General features: G+C 39.6%; 2 protein-coding genes across 5 annotated transcripts in view; one reads left to right on the forward strand and one right to left on the reverse strand.

The window, feature by feature from the left end:
• The window catches only part of ubac2 (UBA domain containing 2), a 153,880-nt gene that overhangs the window by 56,913 nt on the left and 75,139 nt on the right, over window positions 1-21,828 (forward strand). The window lies entirely within an intron of this gene.
• gpr183a (G protein-coupled receptor 183a) lies at window positions 1,826-14,109 on the reverse strand. Its single transcript, XM_052025626.1, is given in 6 exon segments — window positions 1,826-3,384; window positions 3,386-3,442; window positions 3,444-3,522; window positions 3,524-3,582; window positions 3,584-4,397; window positions 13,907-14,109. Coding segments are annotated over 5 exon segments (1,077 nt in total). The 5' UTR covers window positions 4,349-4,397; window positions 13,907-14,109; the 3' UTR covers window positions 1,826-3,267.

Consider the following 21,828-nt stretch of genomic DNA (forward strand, 5'->3'; position numbering starts at 1 on the left):
CTCGGTGTCACCCTTGTGGACTGAATGGAGATGCTCTTCAAAATGGTCACCTAATATGCGCTTGTTTTCAATAATCTTTTAACCAGATAGCTCCATAACCATCAGGATCATTTGTATAGCCTTGTCCTTACTCTATCAGAGATATTCCCTTAGCTAGCCATCTCTCCCACATCCTCTCTGCAACTTAAAGCTAGCTTGTCTTCTCATTTTCCCAGTTCTATGAGAAGTTTTTGATCTTAAGCATTAACTTGGTTTGCTCCCTGATGTGTTGAGTGTGTGAAACTTCTATTTCTAACTCGGTACTCTCTATGCTATGTCCAAAATGTGGAATAATTTATCCTAATTCTAGCCTATTTATTCCACATCACTTTCCCTTCCCCTTAAGTTTTAATTCTCTCCGTTTCTTAGCTGGAGTTTGATATGGTATGATAGCAGTGATGTTTTATCATTTGTCACAGGATGATTTCAAATTCTGCAGCACTATAATATTGAAGCACTTTCAATGTTCATGGGAATTTCTCAATTGCTGGCAAGAGTGCAGATCTAACAGAATGATTGCCTTCAGAAAGGGAAGTCCTAAGTCTTGTTTTCATTCTTGGAAATCTTGGATTTTTTTTAATTTTCAAAGTTGAATAGATATCTAATGAAGCACCTTGTGATGCAACAAAGTTTTGTGAAATCAGCAAGGATAGACTGCAGGCTTACGAAATGTCAAACTTTCTTACAAAATATGTATTGGGCTAGCTGATTTCAGCTTCCTATTGCATGAGTCTTGTGAATGGTTTCCACAGCAAGAAGTTTCCGAACGATAACATGTATCAACCTTTGACTTTGACCAAGGAACTTGCTTTCATGTAGACCTTTACGACACCTCAGGAAAACCAATGAAGTTCCTTTCAAATTGCTAGTATCTGCAATATTTTACATTGTTTTTGATCTGTATTAATGTCAGTACTGGTACAGTGTCATTGGCTGTTGTTTCTCTGCAGTGTAGAGAACGAACAGCCAATTTGCATGCAGCAAGTTCCAGTAAACACCATAAACTGAAACCCCATTTAGGAACCCAAGACATAGCAGCAGGAGTAGTGCATTCTGCCCTTGTTATGCCATTCAATAAGTATTTTGCTTTTCTGATTTTGACATCATCTCTACTTTCCTGTTTATAAATCCAAAAAAACTCTATTTTGGCTCCTAAATAAATTCAGAGAACTTCCACAACAATCTAGGATAAAAAAATCCTCATATTCAGTCTCTCTTGAGAAATGAATTCTTCCTCATCTTCACCTTAAATGGGCAGCCCTGTATTCTGAAACTTTGTGCTAGACTTCCTTGTGAAACACCCTCTATTCTGTCAAACCACCTCAGAATTTTATAAGTCAGTGATGTTGGTTGAAAGTGATATTGACAGACATCTAAGAGAGAGATCCCCTACTTTTAAAAGTAATGTCATGGGATCTTTCATATCCACCTGAGTGGGCAAGCCTAGCCACAGGTTTATGCAGAAGCTGTCTCTCTTTTCTCTTGGATGACCAAATAGAAATCACTTAAATTTTGTAGGATTTCAATAAGGATAGGGAAGAGTATCACTAGATGCCATCCATAAAAACGTTACTGAAGTAGGGAATTCCTTATTACATCTCTGAGATGAAGGCTACTTGGTCATTGTTCGCTTGCTATTTTTGGGAGCTTGCTATCTGAAAGTTTCTTATGTTACAGTAGTGACTACACTTTAAGAGTACTTAAGTGTCTATAAAGTGCTTTTGGACATCCAGAGATTGTGAATGGTACGATGGAAATACAGATCTTTATTTCTTTTTTTTTCAGTAATTATCAGTGAAGAATATTGTGGACATTTTGTTGAAGAAGTGTTATTAACATTGCATAGATTAGCAGTAGAATAGAGGTAATTACAGTCAGCAATGTCATTTAAGAATTTAATATACACAAGGCTGAAGCAAAAGCATTTAATAGAAGTTACTTCCAGCTCATAAGTAGTCTAGCAGCTTGTACTTAAATAGCACCTTTATTGCAGAAAAATGCCCCAGGGCACATCGTAAATCTGGGCCAAAGCCACATATGGAGGCATTAGGGAAGATGACCAAAAGTTTGGTCAAAGAGGTAGCTTTTAAGCAGCATCTTAAGGAAGTAAAGTGATATGGAAAAGCAAATGGGTTTTGGGACAGAATTTCAGAGCTTTGGACCTTGGCCACTGAAAAGAAGGTTATCTATGGTGGAACATTGGGCTGCATGACGGGCCAGGATTGAAAGAGCACAGAGATCTTGAAGGATAGTATTGTGGGACATTACTGAGATAAGAAGAGCCAAGATCATGGAAGGATTGGAAAAGGAGAATGACTTTGATAAGAGGAAGCTAGTAAGCTAGCAAGCTAGCGTTGATACTTAATCGCAGAGGTGAAGGGTAAATGGGATTTTTTGCAAGTAAGGATATAGATTTACTGCAGTCTAAAGATATGACCAGGGATACATGAGGATAGTGAAGCTTCATGACAAAGGATGAAGGTTTTAGCAACATCTTCCTGGGGTACATTTAGATGTGCAATGTTATTGCAGCTGCTATGTTAAATTGAATGAGAAACTACTTAGAGCAAAGGTCACTGTGTAACTCCAGTCAAGACGAATAAATCCCACACCATTATGAGCCCTGATGGATGTCATGGATCAGACAAATGGAAAATTATTGACATTCCCCCTTTTGATTATATTATGTAACTAAATTTCAAGGAAAGAGGAAAGCTACAAATATAAATTAAAACGACTAAAATGTATTTATATACACTATATATATATATCTTGATATACAGAACAACTGAATTTCTCCTCATTTATCTATCATTGTGTTAAAGGCAAGGTCAATATTTATTGTTCAGCACGAATTGTTGTTGAGCAGTCTTGTTGAACCACTACAGTCCACCCAGTGAAGTGCCGTTGGGCAGCAAGTTCCAGAATCTTGATCCAATGATGTTGAGGAAACAGCAGACATATTTCCAAATAATACTTCTGCTCTTCTCATATGCTTGTTCCATTGTTCATCTTTGGGGGGCAGAGGTTGCAAGATTGAGAGAGATTGTCGAAGGAACCTTGGTGAGTTGTTACAGTGCACCTTGTGGATAATACACATTACAGCCATGGCAGTGGTGGGACTGAATGTGTTTCGGGTAATACATACCCTGAGGACTTGATCCAATTATCAATGAAATTACAGTGGTTTATTTGTCTGGACTTGTCCAGCAATTTCAAGCAGATTGTTTATAAATTGGTATCAGAAGCTGTCCCCGCTGTGTGCAGGTGATTCCCTGTGCTAGGTGAGCAGTTGTCCGCTGTAGACTTAATTCCACTTGAAATGGACACACTAACTGGCCGCTTGAATCATCTTGAGGACGATGCTTCGGTAGCCCTTGCAGGCAAAGAAGTAGATGAAGGGGGTCCAGGCAGCAATTGAAGTTCATTATGGAAACAGTCAGATGGAGAGCCATTTGAAAATGCTGTTGTTCCTGGCAGTTTGGTGTGTACTGGCAGCTTTTTGACCATGTGCTGCATAATGACCACGTGGTATGGGGTGAAAACATACCAAGAACACGAAAAGGACAAGTAGGATAACGTTGTTGGCTTTTTTGTTTCGTCCTGATTTTTCAGTTAAAGGGTTCTGTTTTGCTGTCCTAACAAGTTTTGAACTGACTTTAGAATAACTAAACAGCATAAAGGACATGGGTAAGATGTAACCCACAATGCAAGCAGCAAGAAGCATTTCTGGAAGATTTGGCAATATTTCAAAATTTGGATATTCCATGCATGTTATAAAGTTGCCTTGAACTTCTTTAGACATTGTTATCAGTAGCAGTGGGACTGTCTGGCAAAGTATGATGATCCAGATGACAATGCAGACCTTTTTGACATTATGGATGTTTCTGAACCTGGAATAGCGGAATGGATATATAACAGCAATGAACCGATCCAAGCTTAGGCAGGTCATGAAGCTGACACTAGCGTATATGTTGCTGTAACAAATGAGTGCAGTTATTCTGCAAAGTGCTTCACCGAATGGCCAGTTAAATCCACGTGCATAGTACACTATTCGTGCAGGTAAAACAGCTGCAAACAGAATGTCTGAGATCACCAGATTCATGGAATAAAGTGTAGTTGAATTGACTTTTTTCTGTTTTCTGTTTATGGCCATTATGGCTAGGATATTCCCAAAGATGCCAACTATACAAATGATGGAGTAGACCAGAGGTAAAAGGATCCTGGCTATATTACGGTGAATATACAGGTCACATCCTTCATTGGTTCCATTTGCAGAAGTGTTGTTATTAGCCATTGAATGATTCATGGTCAAAATCACTCCCACTGCTTCCTTGGAAACTGGAACTCCTACAGCTCTGTCAAAGAAACAAATCTTAGTTTTAGTTCAGGATTTAGCAGGCATTTACCATTTGTACTGTGGCAATGGTTTAATAAATGGTTGTACGTGGTGTGTTGTTATGACCTGGAAAGCAAGGGCTGAAGTATTTATGGAAGTACTTCCACTAATAAGCTCCAAAAGGGAAACATTAAATACTTGAAGGAGACTAAAACTTGCAGGGCTATGAATAAAGGGCAAGATGAATATGCCCAATTGAAGAGTTCTTTCATAGAAAAGGCACAAGTCTGAAGGACCAAATAGCCTCCTCTGCTGATTCTTTGATTGCTTATTTTATTTTTATAAACCTTTTAGCTTACCTTGTGGTTGACTTTTATTTGTTGTTCAAACACAACTTTTTTTGGTTTTGTATAAGAGGTAAAGCTTGGACAATATATCGACTTGATGGCCAAACAAAAAGTGTAACTCGAATTATTTTATGAGAAAGACTCTGTACATTTATGCATATTCCAGGGATATAGGCTTTTGATTAAGTAGAGAGGCTGAAGAAGCTGAAATTGTTCGCCTTAAACCAAAGAAGTTAAAGGGAGATTGAAGAGAGATGTTAAAATTATGAATGGTTTTGGAGGAGTAAATAGGGAGAACTTGTTTCCAATGGTAAGAGATTCAGCAAGTAAAGGACAAAGCAATTTGCAAACAAGCTGGAGCAGGGGCATTTTTTACATGTTATGATCTCAATGATCTGTCTGAGGCGCTGAAAGGAGTCTTCCTGTTTTTACCTCTTGTGTAAGTTTAGAATGGCTTCTGGCACAGCTATGTATGCAACAAAATGATGAGCCTCGCTGCAAGTTGAGGAACCATTCAGTCCAGAAATCTCTCATTTGTGCATGACACTGCCATTGATTTCAATTTCTTCATGAATGAAGCAAAATTGAAATGGAACTTGAATGTACACTTGAAAAAATATTATAGGTGTCTGAGCCCTTTAGTACTTAAATCTAGGATGTTGCCTACAGCAAGTTACGCTGTCGATTTAAACTTATTTCATTAATTACCCTCTGCAGTTCTTTAAGATTAAGAAAAATTTTAATAATGTTGTTCCACTTGTAATAGGGTTCAAAACTGAAGGTCATAAATATATGAGAATTACTGGTAAATCCAATAAAGAATTTTGGACAGTTAGCTTTACTCACAGAAGTGTGAGTGTAAAACCTGCTACTACATAGAAGATCTAGGGTAAATACCCCAATGATGCATTTAGGGGGATAAGTGTGCAAAGGAGAAAGGTATAGATAAACCGACTGGTTTAGAGGGTGAGAAGAAGACTTGAGTGGTGTGCATAAACTCTCATCCAACAGTTAGCCTGAGCTGTAAATTTTATGTTAATATTATTAAGTACAACAAAGGCTGGTCTGCATTCAGACATAAAATATTTTTAAAAAAATAATCTGAAGCTACCTGAGGCATTTCAGGAGTTCCAACAAAATAGCAATGAAAAGGCAGGAGGATACACTGTGTTGCTTGGAGGCTAAACCATTGTGTAGCTCTGCAGTTAGTTGCAGTGTTTACTGAAAGTATTTGTTCTTGCAGAGCTGGAATGGGATGAGCCTGGGACAAAAGCAATAGGATTTGGTCTGCAAGGAACAGAATGACAAACTGGAATAACTGAAGGTGATTAAGGGAAGATGCTCACCTGGGAGCGGAATACATGTCTCATTCAGCTCATTGAGTCCAAGATGACTTTCAGAGCTTTCCCATCAATCTTGTTCCTCCACTTATTGCTCTGAAATCTATTCTCTCTCACAAAAGCCCATCATTAAACTCTGATTTTCCTACCATCCATGTGCACCAGGGACAACTTACAGTAACCAATCAACCTACCAACCAGCACGTCTTTAGGATGTGGGAGAAAACTAGCACACTTGGGGGAAACTCAAGGTCACGAGGAGAACATGCTGACTCAACATAGAGAGCAATGGAGGTCAGAAATAAAAACAGAAAATGCTCAAATACTCAGCGGGTCAGGCAGCATCTGCGGAAAGAGAAACAAGAGTTAATTTTTCCTCTGAGACCCCCTGTCGGCACTGAAGGTAGAAATTGAACCAAGGTTACTGCGCTGTGAGGCAGCACCATTAACTCCTGCATCGTGTTGTCCTTATTGGAACAACCAATCAAGGGTAATGCAACATCAGGGTCTTTATAATAAAATCTGAAGCTTGTAGAAGCTTATTATTGAATCATTATTGCATTGTTGTGTGAGAGAGAGCTGATCACAAATTGCTTATCATGCTTTCTGCATAACAGCCGTGAGTAGATTTCGTGAAAAAGCTACTTAATCCTCAAAGTGCTGTGATACATCGCAAAGTTATGAAAGGTACTGTATCAGTACATTTGTTTCTTCCTGTTATACCCAGGAGGTTTTATACAGTCTGGTCAGTGAGTATCAATAGTAGAAAATAACAAAATGGGGGGAGGAGGGTGGGGAACAGATGTGAGCAGTGAAATAGCAAAAGGAAGAAATGTTCAGATAAGATGATTGGGAAACATTCATGTTGGATTCTGCTTGCTGCTTTCACTACCAATACAAGCTTTCATATGTAATGTGAAAATGTGCAATCCTAAACTTGCAAGACAAGATTGTCTGGTATTGCTTGTACCAGCTTACAAGTATACTTCTAATTTCTTGTCAGTCTCTTTTGTTCATGGACACAATAGCTGGAATTGGCTCCAACTTTCCAACATCTCTATGTCCCTCGATTCCTGGCTGCTCAGACATCACAGATTTTCACTGCTTCATCAGCGGTGGCTCTTTCTACCAGCTAAAGAATTCCCTCCCTAAATCTCTTCACTGTTCTTGTCCTCTCTCAAGACATCATATCAACATGTCTTTGACCGAATTTTTGGCTACCTGCAGAAATGTTTCCTTGTGTGGTTGAGCATCAAATATTGTTTGCTAACAGTCCTGCAAAGCACCTTTAGATACTTTATGATGATGAGGATGCTGTATAAATGCAAGTTGTTTTAAGAATGTTAATGTTATTAATAATCACTTTTTCTTAAAATGAGCTTCGTTATAAAAAGGAATATTTCTGGCTGTGCTTAAAGTAATTTCAAGGGTCTAAAGATTGCAAAACCCACAACAAATGTATAATAAATCACTTCATTTCTGTTCTGTTTGTCAGAGGACTGGGCTTGGTATTTCCAGTCTAACTCACACTGGCTTGTGCTTCTCTCTTAACAATCTTCCATTTTATAAAGTGATCAATTAGCGTTCTTCAATACCTTTCTCTTGGCCTTTGCTTTTCCATCCATCCTTCTAATATCTCTTTCACATAAAGTAAATGCTCAGTTTGATCACTTTGCAATTTATCTGTATATGTCCTCTTTCCGTCATTGCCAATATTTTCTCATTACTTTCCTTATTTGTCCACAATTGTTTCTCACAACTCTCCTGAAGCGCAGCCTCACCTTAGTCAGCAACACAAAATGAGACAGCCATGGCGATCAAGAAAAATTAAAGGAAAAGGTTTGTAACATTGCAAGCTGAAACAGTAAGCTGGAGGATTTCAGAATTCAGCAAAGGAAGACTAGGCATTGACGTGGAAAGCAGCATATGAGAGTAGCCCAGCAAGAAGCGTAGAATCAAATAGTAAGAGTTTCATTGAATATGTAAAAAGATTTGCAAAAATTGACGTGGATTCCTTATAGACTGAAATGGGAAAATACATTGAGGAATAAGGAAATGGCAGAGAAAGTAGACAGATATCATGGAAGGTGATGCAGAAATAGTGGAGAACTGCACATGCAGAATAAATTAGGAGCACAAAGAAATTTGCATTAGCTAACTAATTGGTAACAGAGAAATTAATGGGCCTGAAAGGCAATAAATTCCCAGGACCTGATGATCCACATCCCAGTATTTTGAAGGAGGACATAATGGAGAGAGTAGATGCACTGATTGCCATCTTCCAAAATTCCAGAGAATTCAGAATGCTTCCTACAACTTGGAAGGTAAAAAAATGTAACCCCACATTTAAAAAAAACAGGAAGCGAGAAAGCAGGCAACTGGAGACAAGTTAGCCTGAAATCAGTCATGGAGAAAATCTTGGAATCTATTATTAAGGAAGTGGTAACAAGATTTCTAAATAAAATAAGATTGTGAAGAGTCAGCATTGATTTATGAAAGGGAAAGTTTGATAAATCTTTTGAGATAGTAACCAGCAGAATACATGAGTAAACCTCTGTATCTAGTGTGTTTAGTCTTTCGGAAGGATTTTGCCACACAGTGATCATTAAGCAAAATTAGAATGCATGTACTAGCGATAATATACCTGTGTGGATTGAGGACTTGTTGCCAGACAGAAACAGAAGCAGCAAATGGGTTGTTTTTGGGTTGGGAGGCTGTGACAAGTGGGGTACTGTAGGGAGAAGTGCTGGGACCATCAGCTGTTCACTAACTATCGTAATGATTTGGATGAGGAGATTGAGTTTAATGCGTCTGAGTTTGTTGCTAATTCTAAACTAGGTGGCAGTGTGGACTTTGAGGTGAATGCAGAGAGGCTTCACGGAGGACATGGACAATCTAGGTAAAGAGGCAAGGATATGACAGATAAAATATAATGTGGAAAGATGATTTAGATTATGGAATAAATGGTTTTGTGGCTAAGTTTGCAGATGACACCAAGATAGGTGGAGGAGCAGGAAGTGTTGAAGAAACAGAAAGGTTGCAGAGAGACTTGGACAGTTTAGGAGAATGGGCAAAGAAATGGCAGATGAAATACAAAGTTGAAAAATGTGCGGTTGTACACTTTGGAAGAAGAAATAAACGGGCAGATTATTACCTAGATGGGGAGAAAATTCAAAATTTGGAAGTACAAAGGGACTTGGGGGCCCTCGTGCAGGACACCCTAAAAGTTAACCTCCAGGTTGGGTCGGTGGTAAAGAAAGCAAATGCTATGTTGGCATTCATTTTAAGAGGAATAGCGTATAAAAGTAAGGATGTGTGGGGCACTGGTGAGACCTCATTTGGAGTACTGTGTGCAGTTTTGGGCCCCTTATCTTAGAAAGGATGTACTGATGTTGGAGAGAGTTCAGAGAAGATTTACGAGGATGATTCCCGGAATGAAAGGTTGACATATGAGGAGCGTTTTTCGGCTCTTGGACTGTTTTCATTGGAATACAGAAGAATGAGGGGGACCTCAGAAACATTTCGAATGTTGAAAGGACTGAACAGAGTAGATGTGGCTAAGTTGTTTCCCATGGTGGATGAGTCCAGGACAAGAGGGCACAGTCCTAGAATTAGAGGGTACCCATTTAGAACAGAGATGCGGAGAAATTTCTTTAGCCAGAGGGTCGTGGATTTATGGAATTTGTTGCCACGTACAGCTGTGGAGGCCCGATCATTGGGGGTGTTTAAGGAGGAGATTAATAGGTAACTAATTAGCAGGGTATCAAGGGGTATGGGGAAAAAGGGCCCCAGAAATTGGGGCTAGATGGAAGAATAGTTTAGCTCATGGTGAAGTAGTGGAGCAGACTTGATGGGCTGAATGGCCTACTTCTGCTCCTTTGTCTTGTGATCTTAGTCTTGTGGTCATTCACTTTGGTAGGGAAAAAAGAAGGGCAAAATGTTTTTTAAATGGTGAGGGATTGGAAGGTCTTGGTTTTCAGAGCGACACTAGTGTCCTTGCACATGAATCACTGAAAGTTAATGTGCCGGTTCAGCAAGCAATGCAAAACAAAGCAAACAAGGAATGCAAATATATGTTGGTTTGATTTGCAAGGGGATTTGAGTAAAAGAGTGGGACGTGTTTCTCCGATTATATAGGGCCTGATGAGATCATATCAGGAATTTGGTTTACAATTCAGGGTCTCCCTACTTTTAGAATCAGGTTTATTATCACTGCCATATGTCATGAAATTTGTTGTTTTGCAGCAGCAGTACAGTGCAAGACATAAAGACATAGAAATTACCTAAGTTACAAAAGTGAATAAATAGTACAAAATGGGAATAATGAGGTTCATGGACCATACAGAAATCTGATGGCGGAGGGGAAGAAGCTGTTCCTGAAACAATGAGCGTGGGTCTTCAAGCTCCTGTACCTCCTCCCCAATGACCTTGTCTCTTTATCTAAGGAAATATTTATTCACGATTGAGGAAGTCCAGTGAAGGTTCACCAGATTGATTGTGGGATGGTGGGTTTGGTATATGCGGAGAAGTTATGCCTGCACTCTCGTTTAGAAGAACGAGAAGTGATCTCATTGAAACATAAAACTTCTTCAGAACTTGAGGTAGAGGCAGAATTGATTTTTACCCCTACTGTGGAGATAGAACTATTGGTCTCAGTTTTAAGATAAGGGGGTCAGTCATTCAGGACAGGAGTGAAGAAATTTCATCATACCAAGGGAAGTGAATCTTCAAGCTCTTGCCTCCAAGCAACACCTGCCATCTTCATTTATTATATTCCTCAGATTTGGAAATTTTTGTGCCTGATTCATTTGTTTCTCATTTAGTAAAATGCTCACTTTTTTTTTACCTCCAGTCATGCAAATCTTTCTTGCTTTGGTTATGACTACATTGTTCCTGTTTTCATAATCCATCACTGCAATATTCAGACTCTACGGACAGCTGTCATCTTGGCACAAGTGGCCAACAGGTTATGTCATAAGCAACACACAAGATTCTTGAGGCACTAAATGGATCAGGCAGCATCTGTGGAGGGAAATGGACAATTGACACTTGGGTTGAGAAGGGTCTATCCATTTTACTCCATAGAGGTTGCCTGACTCACTGAATTCCTTCAGCATCTTGTGTTGCTCCAGATTCCAGCATCTGTAGTCTCATGTGTCTCTGTCACAAGCATATCTAACACCTTTGATTAGTCAGCCCTTCACTTTCCATCTGTCCCGTAACCCATGTCAAACCTGGATTAGACCACAATGGGAATATTATGTGCAGTTCCAATCTATGTATTGCAAAAGTAGCAGCACTGGAGGAAGTTCATTGAAGGTTCAAAATGATGATTCTAGAGCTGACAGGTTACACCTCTGAAATGACTGACCAGTTTTGGGCTCTCTTCTCTTGAAAGCTCATGATGGGATAAAATTCTGAAACCACTAAATTGTGCAAATGATCAGTCTGCTTCAATTGGAGGACGGAGAAGAATCCAAAGCTCATGGTCATTAAGTAGAGGGTAGTTACTACTAAATGTAATTAGTATTCAGGAGCATTGCTTTAAGTGATCATAGACTCTTTACTCAGAGACTGCAGAACTTGCAATGTAATGGAGTAACTCAAGTGATGAGCATAGATGCATTTCAGGGAAAGCGAGATAATAGATAAACACAAAAGGAAGAAAGGAATAGAATGCTCGCCTGATGGGGTAAAGTGTGGTGGAGCATTAAGAGGCTTGTTCAGTATAACCAGCATACTTAGGTTCTTGAAAAGAGGTGAAGGGACAATGGGATAAAATTCTATAACCACTTGGTTGTGTATATGTAGAGAAGATTGGCAAGGTGTCTCAGCTAGTAGAGCTGCTGCTGGCAGCTCATGAGACCTGGGTTCAGTCCTGACCTCCAGCACTGTATTTGTGGAGCTTGCACTTTCTCCTTGTGACTGTTTGGGTTTCCAGTGGGCGCTCCAGTTTCCTCCCACACGTGTGGGTTGGTAGGTTTATTGGCCACAAAAATTGCCCTGAGTGTTTGGGCGAGTGCTGGAATCTAGGTGAATTGGTGGAAATCTGGGAAGAATGAAGTGGGATTTATGTAGGAATGGTGCAGATGGGTGCTTGGTAGGGGTACAGGCTCAATGGGCTAGAGAGCTCATTTCCGTGCTGTGTAATTCCATGACAGTAAGATCATTTGCTTGAATTGGAGGATGGAGAAGAATCAAAACTCATGGACTTGGAAAAAGCTGTCAGGTAAGTACCAAGGGTTAGGTATTTCAAATTATTGAGAGAAAGAGTTATGGACAGGATAGGATGACTTGATATGGAGCAGAAGGAAGGAAAACAGCTAATATTGCGTTTAAGAAATGTTTCATTATTTGTTCCCGGGGCTACTGTACCGGACCCACTTTTACAGAAGATATGGAACCATGGAAGAACTGTATCTTTGAACACTTGGTGACTTCTGACTAATTTAAGGAGAAACTAGCTAAGTATATGAGGGGGAAGGAAATGAAAGGGTACACTGATGGGGAAGATGAAAAGAATTAGGAAGAGGCTCATGAGGTGTGTGAACATCATGGACCAAGTGGGCCAAATGGGCTGTTTCTATGTTGGCTGTGTTACTTAACTCCCTGGACTTCACTTTTTAACTATGTGTGATTCAGTGTAAAATGTATTAACGTAGTTACATCATTTAATCTGTGTACGCTCAATGCATTTAAATAAGTGGTTTCATGTTCTTTTTTTTAAAATAAATTCATATGAATGTTGGAAGTCAACACAAATGTTGCTCTATTCTGTCAGTATATATGGAAGAGACAGTGCAGATTGAGCGCACTGCAGACTGCATTAATCAGAATCAACATTTAACTTTATGATCTCGTCAACATAGTTCTTAACTTCACACCAATTCCATTCTTATAGTACAACCAAGTGGTGAAATTATTACAGCAATATTACATTGTACTTAGAAGAGCCTTGCATTAATAATCCTGAAACCTTTGGTGTAACCCTGTACTTCTATTTATTTCTTGGTAGTTCCCCTACCATTTTCTAAATTTCCCACCTCAAACAGCCCCTTCCCGCCCCCACTTTTCAACCACAGTGTTCCAAGCCTCTGTCTTTTCCTCATACCCTCTGTACCCCATTCTCGTTGCAATTAGCTTATGATCTCAGCTTAACACTGCTTTGAAAGGTTTCGGAGGATGACATGAAGTTGTCTTCTGGTTACTCCTCTTGAGTTATGTTTCTGCCTCTACTTTATCAAGAGTCCCTGTTAAAATTTAGAATCTAACTACTTGTAGAATAGGAGAGTAATAAGTCTCATATCTTAGTGCGGTGTAACAAACATTTGAAGCTTTTGCCATGATATTGTTTCTTCAACAATAATCATATATTTTTTGATTGAAGTATGTTACTCCATCGTATAAAATGCATAGTTTATTTTTTGAGGAATTTGCGTGATTGCTACTTTTGATTTAAAGTACTGCTTTTAATACCACTGAATTATCTGGGCTTTATTTGCCCCAATTTGACATTCTTCTAAAGCCTTTTCAGAAATATCTTGAGAATTTTTTAACCTTGTGCATTCAGAGGCACTTTTAAGAAATTAAAGTCTCCAGCACTCTTTTGGAAAAATGTTTCACAATTCCCACATACTTTATCAAGTGCAAACTCTCAAAAGCATTATATACAAAGGTTTTGTTTATATTTAAGAAATATTCCTGAATGTAAAATTATAACAGAAATATATCACAATAAAAAACAAAATGTTCTTTTCCAAGATTAAACAAAGTCATCCATTCTGAAAATGATTACATATATACCACAATAAACTTCTCAAACTTTGAGTGTTAGTACTTACACACTGAACGCCCGTAATTTCTCTCTGTAGCTGGACCAGATCGCTGATTTTGTGATGTTGTACCAGGTTCAAATCACTAACACTAAAGACATCTGCTGTACATCAGATAAACGTAGTTTTGATGTGTTAGCGTTATGATGTGCAAACTAAACCTTCAATAGCGTGTCTGTTTCCTGTGGTTTATTTAGCCTGTTCCAGAAGCAAGCTCAGCTCATGTCCACCTCTTTCTGAGAAGTGAAACTTAATGCAGTTCAATCTCACTTCATGTGTTACCCCCTGCAAACAACCTCTGCCAATTACACACTCACAGTGGTCAGGTTATCCCACAGTGAACCTCCCCTCAAGTTACAACTCAAAGTTTTTAATCTGATAATGCAAATTGAGAATGGTGCAGAGAGGGCAGAGCAAAATCTGGTTTCTTAATGAGCAATCAGCCTCAACCATAGAGATTTAAGCATTTTGAAAGAAACAAAGGGACTAAGTAGAAGGGATAAAGAGTGAATTAGAGTCAAAATAGCAATATAGAGAAAGGGACAAAAATGGATTGAAAGAAATGCAGAATACAAGGAGAAGTAGGGGGAAAAAATGGAACCAAACTTTAAAATTTCTCTGAAGATAATTGAATGAAACAACAAGTTAAATTGTTCTTAATCAGAGCTAGAAAGTTTGAATGACATTGCACTGGCCATTTTCATATTTGATTTTCCTTTCTGACTCAATTTTGAGATCTGGGCATTGTATTTACATCGTTGAATGCATGTGCTAACCTCCTGATGTGCTTAATGGATAGTCAATGTTCAAAAGTAACAAATTCCAAAACTCATCAATAAGTTCCTTGTGATGTCAATGGCAAGAAGGTAAGTCATCTGCCTATGGCAGTTCATTGTTCAGTGGATATCTTTTCCTTGCTGTAAGGAGCTGGACAATTTTTACAACAAGAACACCACGTACCACTAGTTTTACAGTGATAGGACTGGAAAGGTTATTGCTTGGAAAAGGTAAAAGTAGCTATACAGGTTTGCAAATACATAAAATACTGATGCAGGGTTTTGACCCAAAATGTCAACAATTCCTTTCCTCCCACAGATGCTGCTCGACCCGCTGAGTTCCTCCAGCAGATTGTTTCTAGCTACAAAAAATATTGCATAATATTGCACTGCTGCCGCTACACAACAAATTTCACAACATAATGTGATGTGATAATAAAGTGATAATAAATCTGATCTGATACAGTACACTGGGTTTCAAAAGAAATAGATTTGAAAAGCAGGGAAGCTACAATAAAGTTGCATTGAATGTTGATAAGACCACACATGGACCACTGTGTGGAGTTCTGTTCTCTGTATTATAAGAAGGGTGCAAAGACGGCAGGAAAGGTGTGGGACAAGTTTCAGCGAACTAACTTTCAGGAATGGTTAAACACACTAGGGTTCTTCTCTCCAGGAGGGAGAAGGAACTGAGGTAACCAGATAGAAATTATTAAATTTATGAAAGGGTTTGGAAGGATAATAACAGATGAGGTTATTCTATTTATGAAGTAGTCCAAAATGGGGGCCATGTATACAGTACAATGTGGACACAAATGATTCAAGTAGGAAATTCACGAGAAACTTCTTTGTTGAATTTACCACTCTGGAGATGGTTAAGGCAGATAGAACAAACAGGGCAAGATAAAACTAATAACAAAAACAATGGAAGAATGTGCAAATAACGTGAGATAAAGGAATCTAAAATTAGCTCTGCAACCTCTCTGCATTTAGCTAAGATTCTTTCATATTATTCCTGCCAATTTTACAATATCCCACTTTGTACTTCATTTGCCAGATCTTTACCCACTCACTTAACCTATCTGTATCCCTTTGTAGCCTCCTTACGCCCTCTTAAAAATTTATTTCCTTACTTATCTTTGTGTTTTCAGCAAATTTAGCAACAATACCTTCACCCAAGTCACTTATATATAAACTATAAAGGGTTGCAGCCCCAGCGGCACATCACTTGTTACAGTGAGAAAAATACTACTTTGTGCCTGCTCTCTGCAGACAGTAAGAAATTGTTCCCATAGTAGTAATGTCTAAAACAGAGGGCATTGATTTAAGATGAGAGTTAGGAGATTTAGAGGGGATCTGAGGGGGATTTTTTTACCCAGAGGGTAGTTGGAATTTGGAACAGCACTGCCTGAGGGGGTGTTGAAGGCAAAGGCTCTCAATACAATATATCGAGATAAGCACTTCAATTGCTAAAACTTAGAAGGTTGTGGGATCAGTATAGATTGGTACTTGATGGTAGCTATAGATTTAATGGCTGAAGGGCCTGTTCCTGTGCTGTATGACTCTATGACCCTAGGTAAGTTTTGAGAAGAGGGAAATGTAAGAGTGTTTTAGGAAAGAATTCAAAAGCTTAGGGTCCTGGCAACTAAACAACATTTGCAAGGTACTTTGACAGGTACATGGATAGAAAAGGCTTCGAGGGATATGGGCCAAATGCAGGCAAATGGGACTAGCTTAGACAGGCACCTTGGTCAGCATGGACCAGTTGGGCCAAAGGGCCTGTTTCCGTGCTGTGTGACTCTGACTGAAAGCACGTCCAATCATGAAGTAAGGAATGCACAAGAGACCTGAATTGAGATGTGAAGTGGTCTTGTAGTTCTCCATTCCTTGTCATTCTCCTGCTTTTGTGGTATGTTTTCAGTCACATGGCAACGAGGAAAAAAGCTTGTGACAAAACATGATTTGGCATTTTGAATGTTAAAAGGACTGGACAGAGTAGATGTAGCTAAGCTGTTTTCCTTGGTGGGTGAGTCCAGGACTAGAGGGCACAATCTTAGAATTAAAAGGTACCCATTTAGAACAGAAATGGGAAGACATTTTTTTTTAGCCAGAGAGTCATAAATTTATGGAATTTGTTGCCACATACAGCTCTGGAGGCCAGATCATTGGGGGTGTTTAAGGAGGAGATTGATAGGTATCTAATTAGTTAAGGTATCAAGGGATATGGGGAAAAGGCCAGGAATTGGGGCTAGATGGGAATAGTTTAGCTCATGGTGAGGTAGCGGAGCAGACTCAGTGGGCCAAATGGCCTACTTCTGCTCCTTTCTCTTGTGTGATCTTGTAATCTTGTGGTATTTTTCTTTGTGTTTTGAATTTTATGGCTGTGGCAGCAAAACTCTTTTCATTTACTTTGAAAGTTGATAGAAAGAACTGTATCACCATTTGTATGAGAACTAATGTACAAAAAGATCAGGTCAGATATCTTTATTAGTCACATGTACATTGAAACACACAGTGAAATGCACCTTTTGCGTGGAGTGTTCTGGGGGCAGCCTGCAAGTGTCGCCACGCTTCCGGTGCCAACATAGCATGCCCACAACTTCCTAACCTTTACGTCTTTGGAATTGATTGATAAGATGCAGAGCTGGGCTGAGAAGTGGCAGATGGAATTCAATGTGGAGAAGTGTGAGGTGGCACACTTTGGAAGGGCGAACTCCAAGGCAGAGTACAAAGTTAATGGCAGGATCCTGGGTAGTGTGGAGGAGCAGAGGGGTCTGGGGGTCCATATCCACAGATCCCTGAAAGTTGCCTCACAGGTGGATAGGGTAGTTAAGAAAGCTTATGGGATGTTAACATTCAGAAGTCATGGGATCGAGTTTAAGAGCCACGAGGTTATGCTGCAGCTCTATAAAACTCTGATTAGACCACATTTAGAGTACTGTGTCCTTTTCTAAAAGCCTCATTATAGAAAGAATGTGGAAGCGTTGGAAGGGGTGCAGAGGAGATTTACCAGGATTCTGCCTGGTTTAGAGAATATGCATTATAATGAGAGACTAAGGGAGCTAGGGCTTTACTCTTTGGAGAGAAGGAGGATGAGAGGAGACATGATAGAGGTGTACAAAATATTAAGAGGAATAGACAGAGTGGACAGCCAGCACCTCTTTCCTAGGGCACTAATGCTCAATACAAGAGGGCATGGCTTTAAAGTAATAGGTGGGAAGTTCAAGGGAGATATCAGAGGAAGGTTTTCTCCCCCCAGAGAGTGGTTGAGGCGTGGAATGTGCTTCCTGGGGCAGTGGTGGAGGCAGATACATTGGTCAAATTCAAGAGATTGCTAGATAAGCGTATGGAGGAATTTAGAATAGAGGGATATGTGGGAGGAAGGGGTTAGATAGTCTTAGGTGAGGTTTAAAGGTTGGCACAACATGGTGGGCCGAAGGGCCTGTATTGTGCTGTACTGTTCTATGATTCTATGAATGTGGGAGGAAACCGGAGCACCTGGAGGAAACCCATGCAGACACGGGGAGAACATACAAACTCCTTACAGACAGCGGCCGGAATTGAACCCGGGTTGCTGGCGCTGTAAAGCGTTACGCTAACCGCTACACTACCGCACAGATTTGAGTACATTTACAAGAATGCATAGAGAATTATTGCCACTAGAATGGCCTATCATATGATTGATTCTGTGCTAAGATTGGCAGTGTGAGCAGTACTAATTGTTTGTTAGCTTCATGGTGCAGAATAACATGATACACCAATGGGCTTCCTCTGTGCCACATGATTCTAAAAGATTCACCTTCCTGACTGACTTCAATACTCTTGATTTATGGGCACAATACCAACTCAGAACATTTTGCCCTTTTGTGTTATTTCTAACCACAAACAAGTGGGAGGCCACACAGTTATGTCTGGATGAAGTTAAAAATAGAAAATGGTGGAAACACTTAGTAGGTTAGACAATAACAGTGGAGAGAGAAGCAGTTTTGGGTCGAAGGCGCTTTGTCAGAACTTTGCCTGAGACAGAGTTTGTTGTTGCAGAGAGGTCAGGAGCAGCATATGTTGCGTGGCATTGTGTGTGGATATCAGGATGAGATGAGAACAGTGCCTTGAGAAACGCTTGATAGTTTGAACACCTGTGATCCTGGCTGCGTCCAAATTGTGAAAGGTGATATTTCGATTGGAATCCGTATGAGATGAGTTGGAGCCGGAGACATCCGGCACTCCCGTGATCTTCTTCAAAATAGTAGCCATGATATAATTTGATAAATTGGTTTATTATTGTCACACGTACCGATACAGATACAGTGAAAAACTTGTCTTGCATACCGTTCATACAGATCAATTCATTACAACAGTGCATTGAGGTAGTACATGGTAAAACAATAACAGAGTACAGAATAAAGTGTTACAGTTACAGAGAAAGTGCAGCACAGGTAGACAATAAGGTGCAAAGTCATAACGAGGTAGATTGTGAGGTCAAGAATCCATCTTATCATACTATAGAACCATTCAGTAGTTTTATAACAGCGGGATTGGTGTCCTTGAGGCCTGGTGGTATGTGCTTTCAGGCTTTTGTATCTTCTGCCCGATGGGAGGGGGAGAAGAGAGAATGTTCAGGGTGGGTGAGGTCTTTGATTATGTTGGCTGCTTTACCAAGGCAGCGAGAAGTATAGACAGAGTCCATGGAGGAAAGGCTGGTTTTTGTGATTTGCTGAGCTGTGTTCACAACTCTCTGCAGTTTCTTGCAGTCCCGGGCGGAGCAGTTGCCATACCAAGCCATGATGCATCCAGATAGGATGCTTTCTATGGTGTATTGATAAAAATTGGTGTGGGTCAAAGGGGACGCGCCAAGTTTCTTTAGCTTCCTGAGGAAGTAGAGGCTTTCTTGGCCATGGCGTCAACGTGGATAGTTTGCATTTATCTGAGAGGGCAGACAGTACCTCAGTTTAACAATTGATTCAAAGGATGGCACCTCTGATATTGCAAAAATCTGTGACGCTGTCCGTAAGTATTTGTACTGGGATCCTTAATGTGGGGCTTGGATCTACAACCTTCTAAATAAAGCAAGGGGCTGAATATTGTCATGGCAGATAACTCAATTTTTTTAGGATTATCCATTGCTGTAAATAAATTGTGGATGTTTGATGATTATGAGTTTAAGTACTTTCCATTCCCTCCTCTGGCAATTCCTCCTATTTTACACCATAATGAATGCAAACAAAAACAGGTATTTATTAGATGATGTATATTGCAGTATAGCTTTCACCTGAAGCCTGTGTTCCCTTTTGTTGTTTTCTCTTGAATTGTGAGAGGAAACTCAAGTCAAATGAGTTAGAAGATGTTGTAGATAGTTGTGATCTAGAATGCACAGCCTGAAAGGCTGTTGAAGGAAGAAGACTCAGTAGTAACTACAATAAAGAATTGAGCAAGAACTTGAAGGGTAGATATTTACTGGGAGAGTAGAAGTAAATGTGTAGCAATAACCAAAAGTTGGCCCAATCACAATGGACTAAATGAAAATGTTTTGTAATTGTACAAAATATTTTTGTAATTGGCACTGTTTAAGTATCTATGACTTTTCAAGAGGAAAAAGAGCAACTTATTTGAAAAGAAGATAGAACAACAGGGAGAGCCAGCCATTCAGTCCTTGGAGCAAATGAAGCTTGTTTTTTTAGCTTGAGGTCATGATGCTTAAGAAGAAACAGGTACAATATTGACAAACAATGCAATCGGGAAGACCTAGTAGCTGGAGGAGGACTGAAGTGAACCAAATGACAGAATGGGATTAAACAACCACTAGTCTGTATTTGATAACGGGCCATTTTGGAGAGAGCTGGTCCATCAGGTCACCGGGCTTTGACACTGGTATTTCCCAATTGTCTGACTAATATGTGAAAATACACTATTCTAAAAAAAGGCTTAAACGTGACTAATGAATGATGGGAAATTGTGATCTTTAACCAAATGGGTGTTGAGCATCACTTGAATGGCTCTTGGGGATTGTTTGGGTGTGTAGGTTGGTATGGTTGACAGGTCATGTAGCTGACACATTACTGAATGAACTTGGCTTTGTGGTCACAGCCATTTGTTTACCATATAAACAGCCATTAGTCACAAATAAATGCAATAGGGCATTCAGGAGAAATGCTTTTATACAGAGTGGTGAGAATACAGAGCTTGTTCCCAGAGGATGTGGTTGTATTGATTAGCTTTTAGGAGTAAGGTGAAAATAATTCAAGGGTATGTTGATGGCAATTGATTTTAAGCAATCAATAAATTCTATATACCATTATAACTATGTAGCTTAAATCTTGATTGTACAGAATGCTTGATATTTTATATTTGTGCAAATTTGATGTATTTAATCACTCATTGCGGCATTTACTTGAAAATTGTTTTGTCTTCATACCTATTAACTTGTTTTTACATATGTAAAATATGATTCACACATTGTACTGGCAATATCCTGTTGATTACTAATGCTTAAAGTCTGTATTGTGTTTGTATATTGTTACACTCGTACCTAGAATATAGAACAGTGTAATGCAGGAACAGCCCTTCAGCTCCATCCATGATGTGCATCTAAATGAATTCCATTTACCTGCACATGTTCCATATCTCTCTTTTCCCTGCCTGTTCACGTGTCTGTCTAATGCCTCTTAAACATTGCTATTGTATCTGCGTCTATCACCTCCCTGGCAGTGCATTCCAGACACCCACCACTCTGTTTGAAAAAAAAACTTGCCTCACAATTCTCATTTGAACTTTCCCCTCTCATCTTAAGTCTATGCCACCTAGTATATGGCCTTTCCATTCTAGGGAAAATACTGACTATCTACCCTATCTACGCCTCTCATAATTTATGTACTTCTGGCAGATTGCTCCTCAGCTTCTAATGCTGCAGCGAAAAATCCAAGTTTGTCCAACCTCTTGTAGGTAATACACTCCAACCCAGGCAGCATCCTGGAAAAAACTTCTGCACTCTCTCCAAAGCCTTCACATCATTCCTATAATGTGGTGACCAGAACTGCACACAGTGCTCCAGCTGTGGCCTAACTAAAGTTTTATACAGCTGCTACATGACTTCCCGACTTTAATGCTCAGTGCCTTGACTGATGAAGGTTTCTTTATACTTCTGTTGCCACTTTCAGG

The sequence above is a fragment of the Pristis pectinata genome, chromosome 11 (assembly GCF_009764475.1).
Source record: "Pristis pectinata isolate sPriPec2 chromosome 11, sPriPec2.1.pri, whole genome shotgun sequence".
NCBI lineage: Eukaryota > Metazoa > Chordata > Chondrichthyes > Rhinopristiformes > Pristidae > Pristis > Pristis pectinata.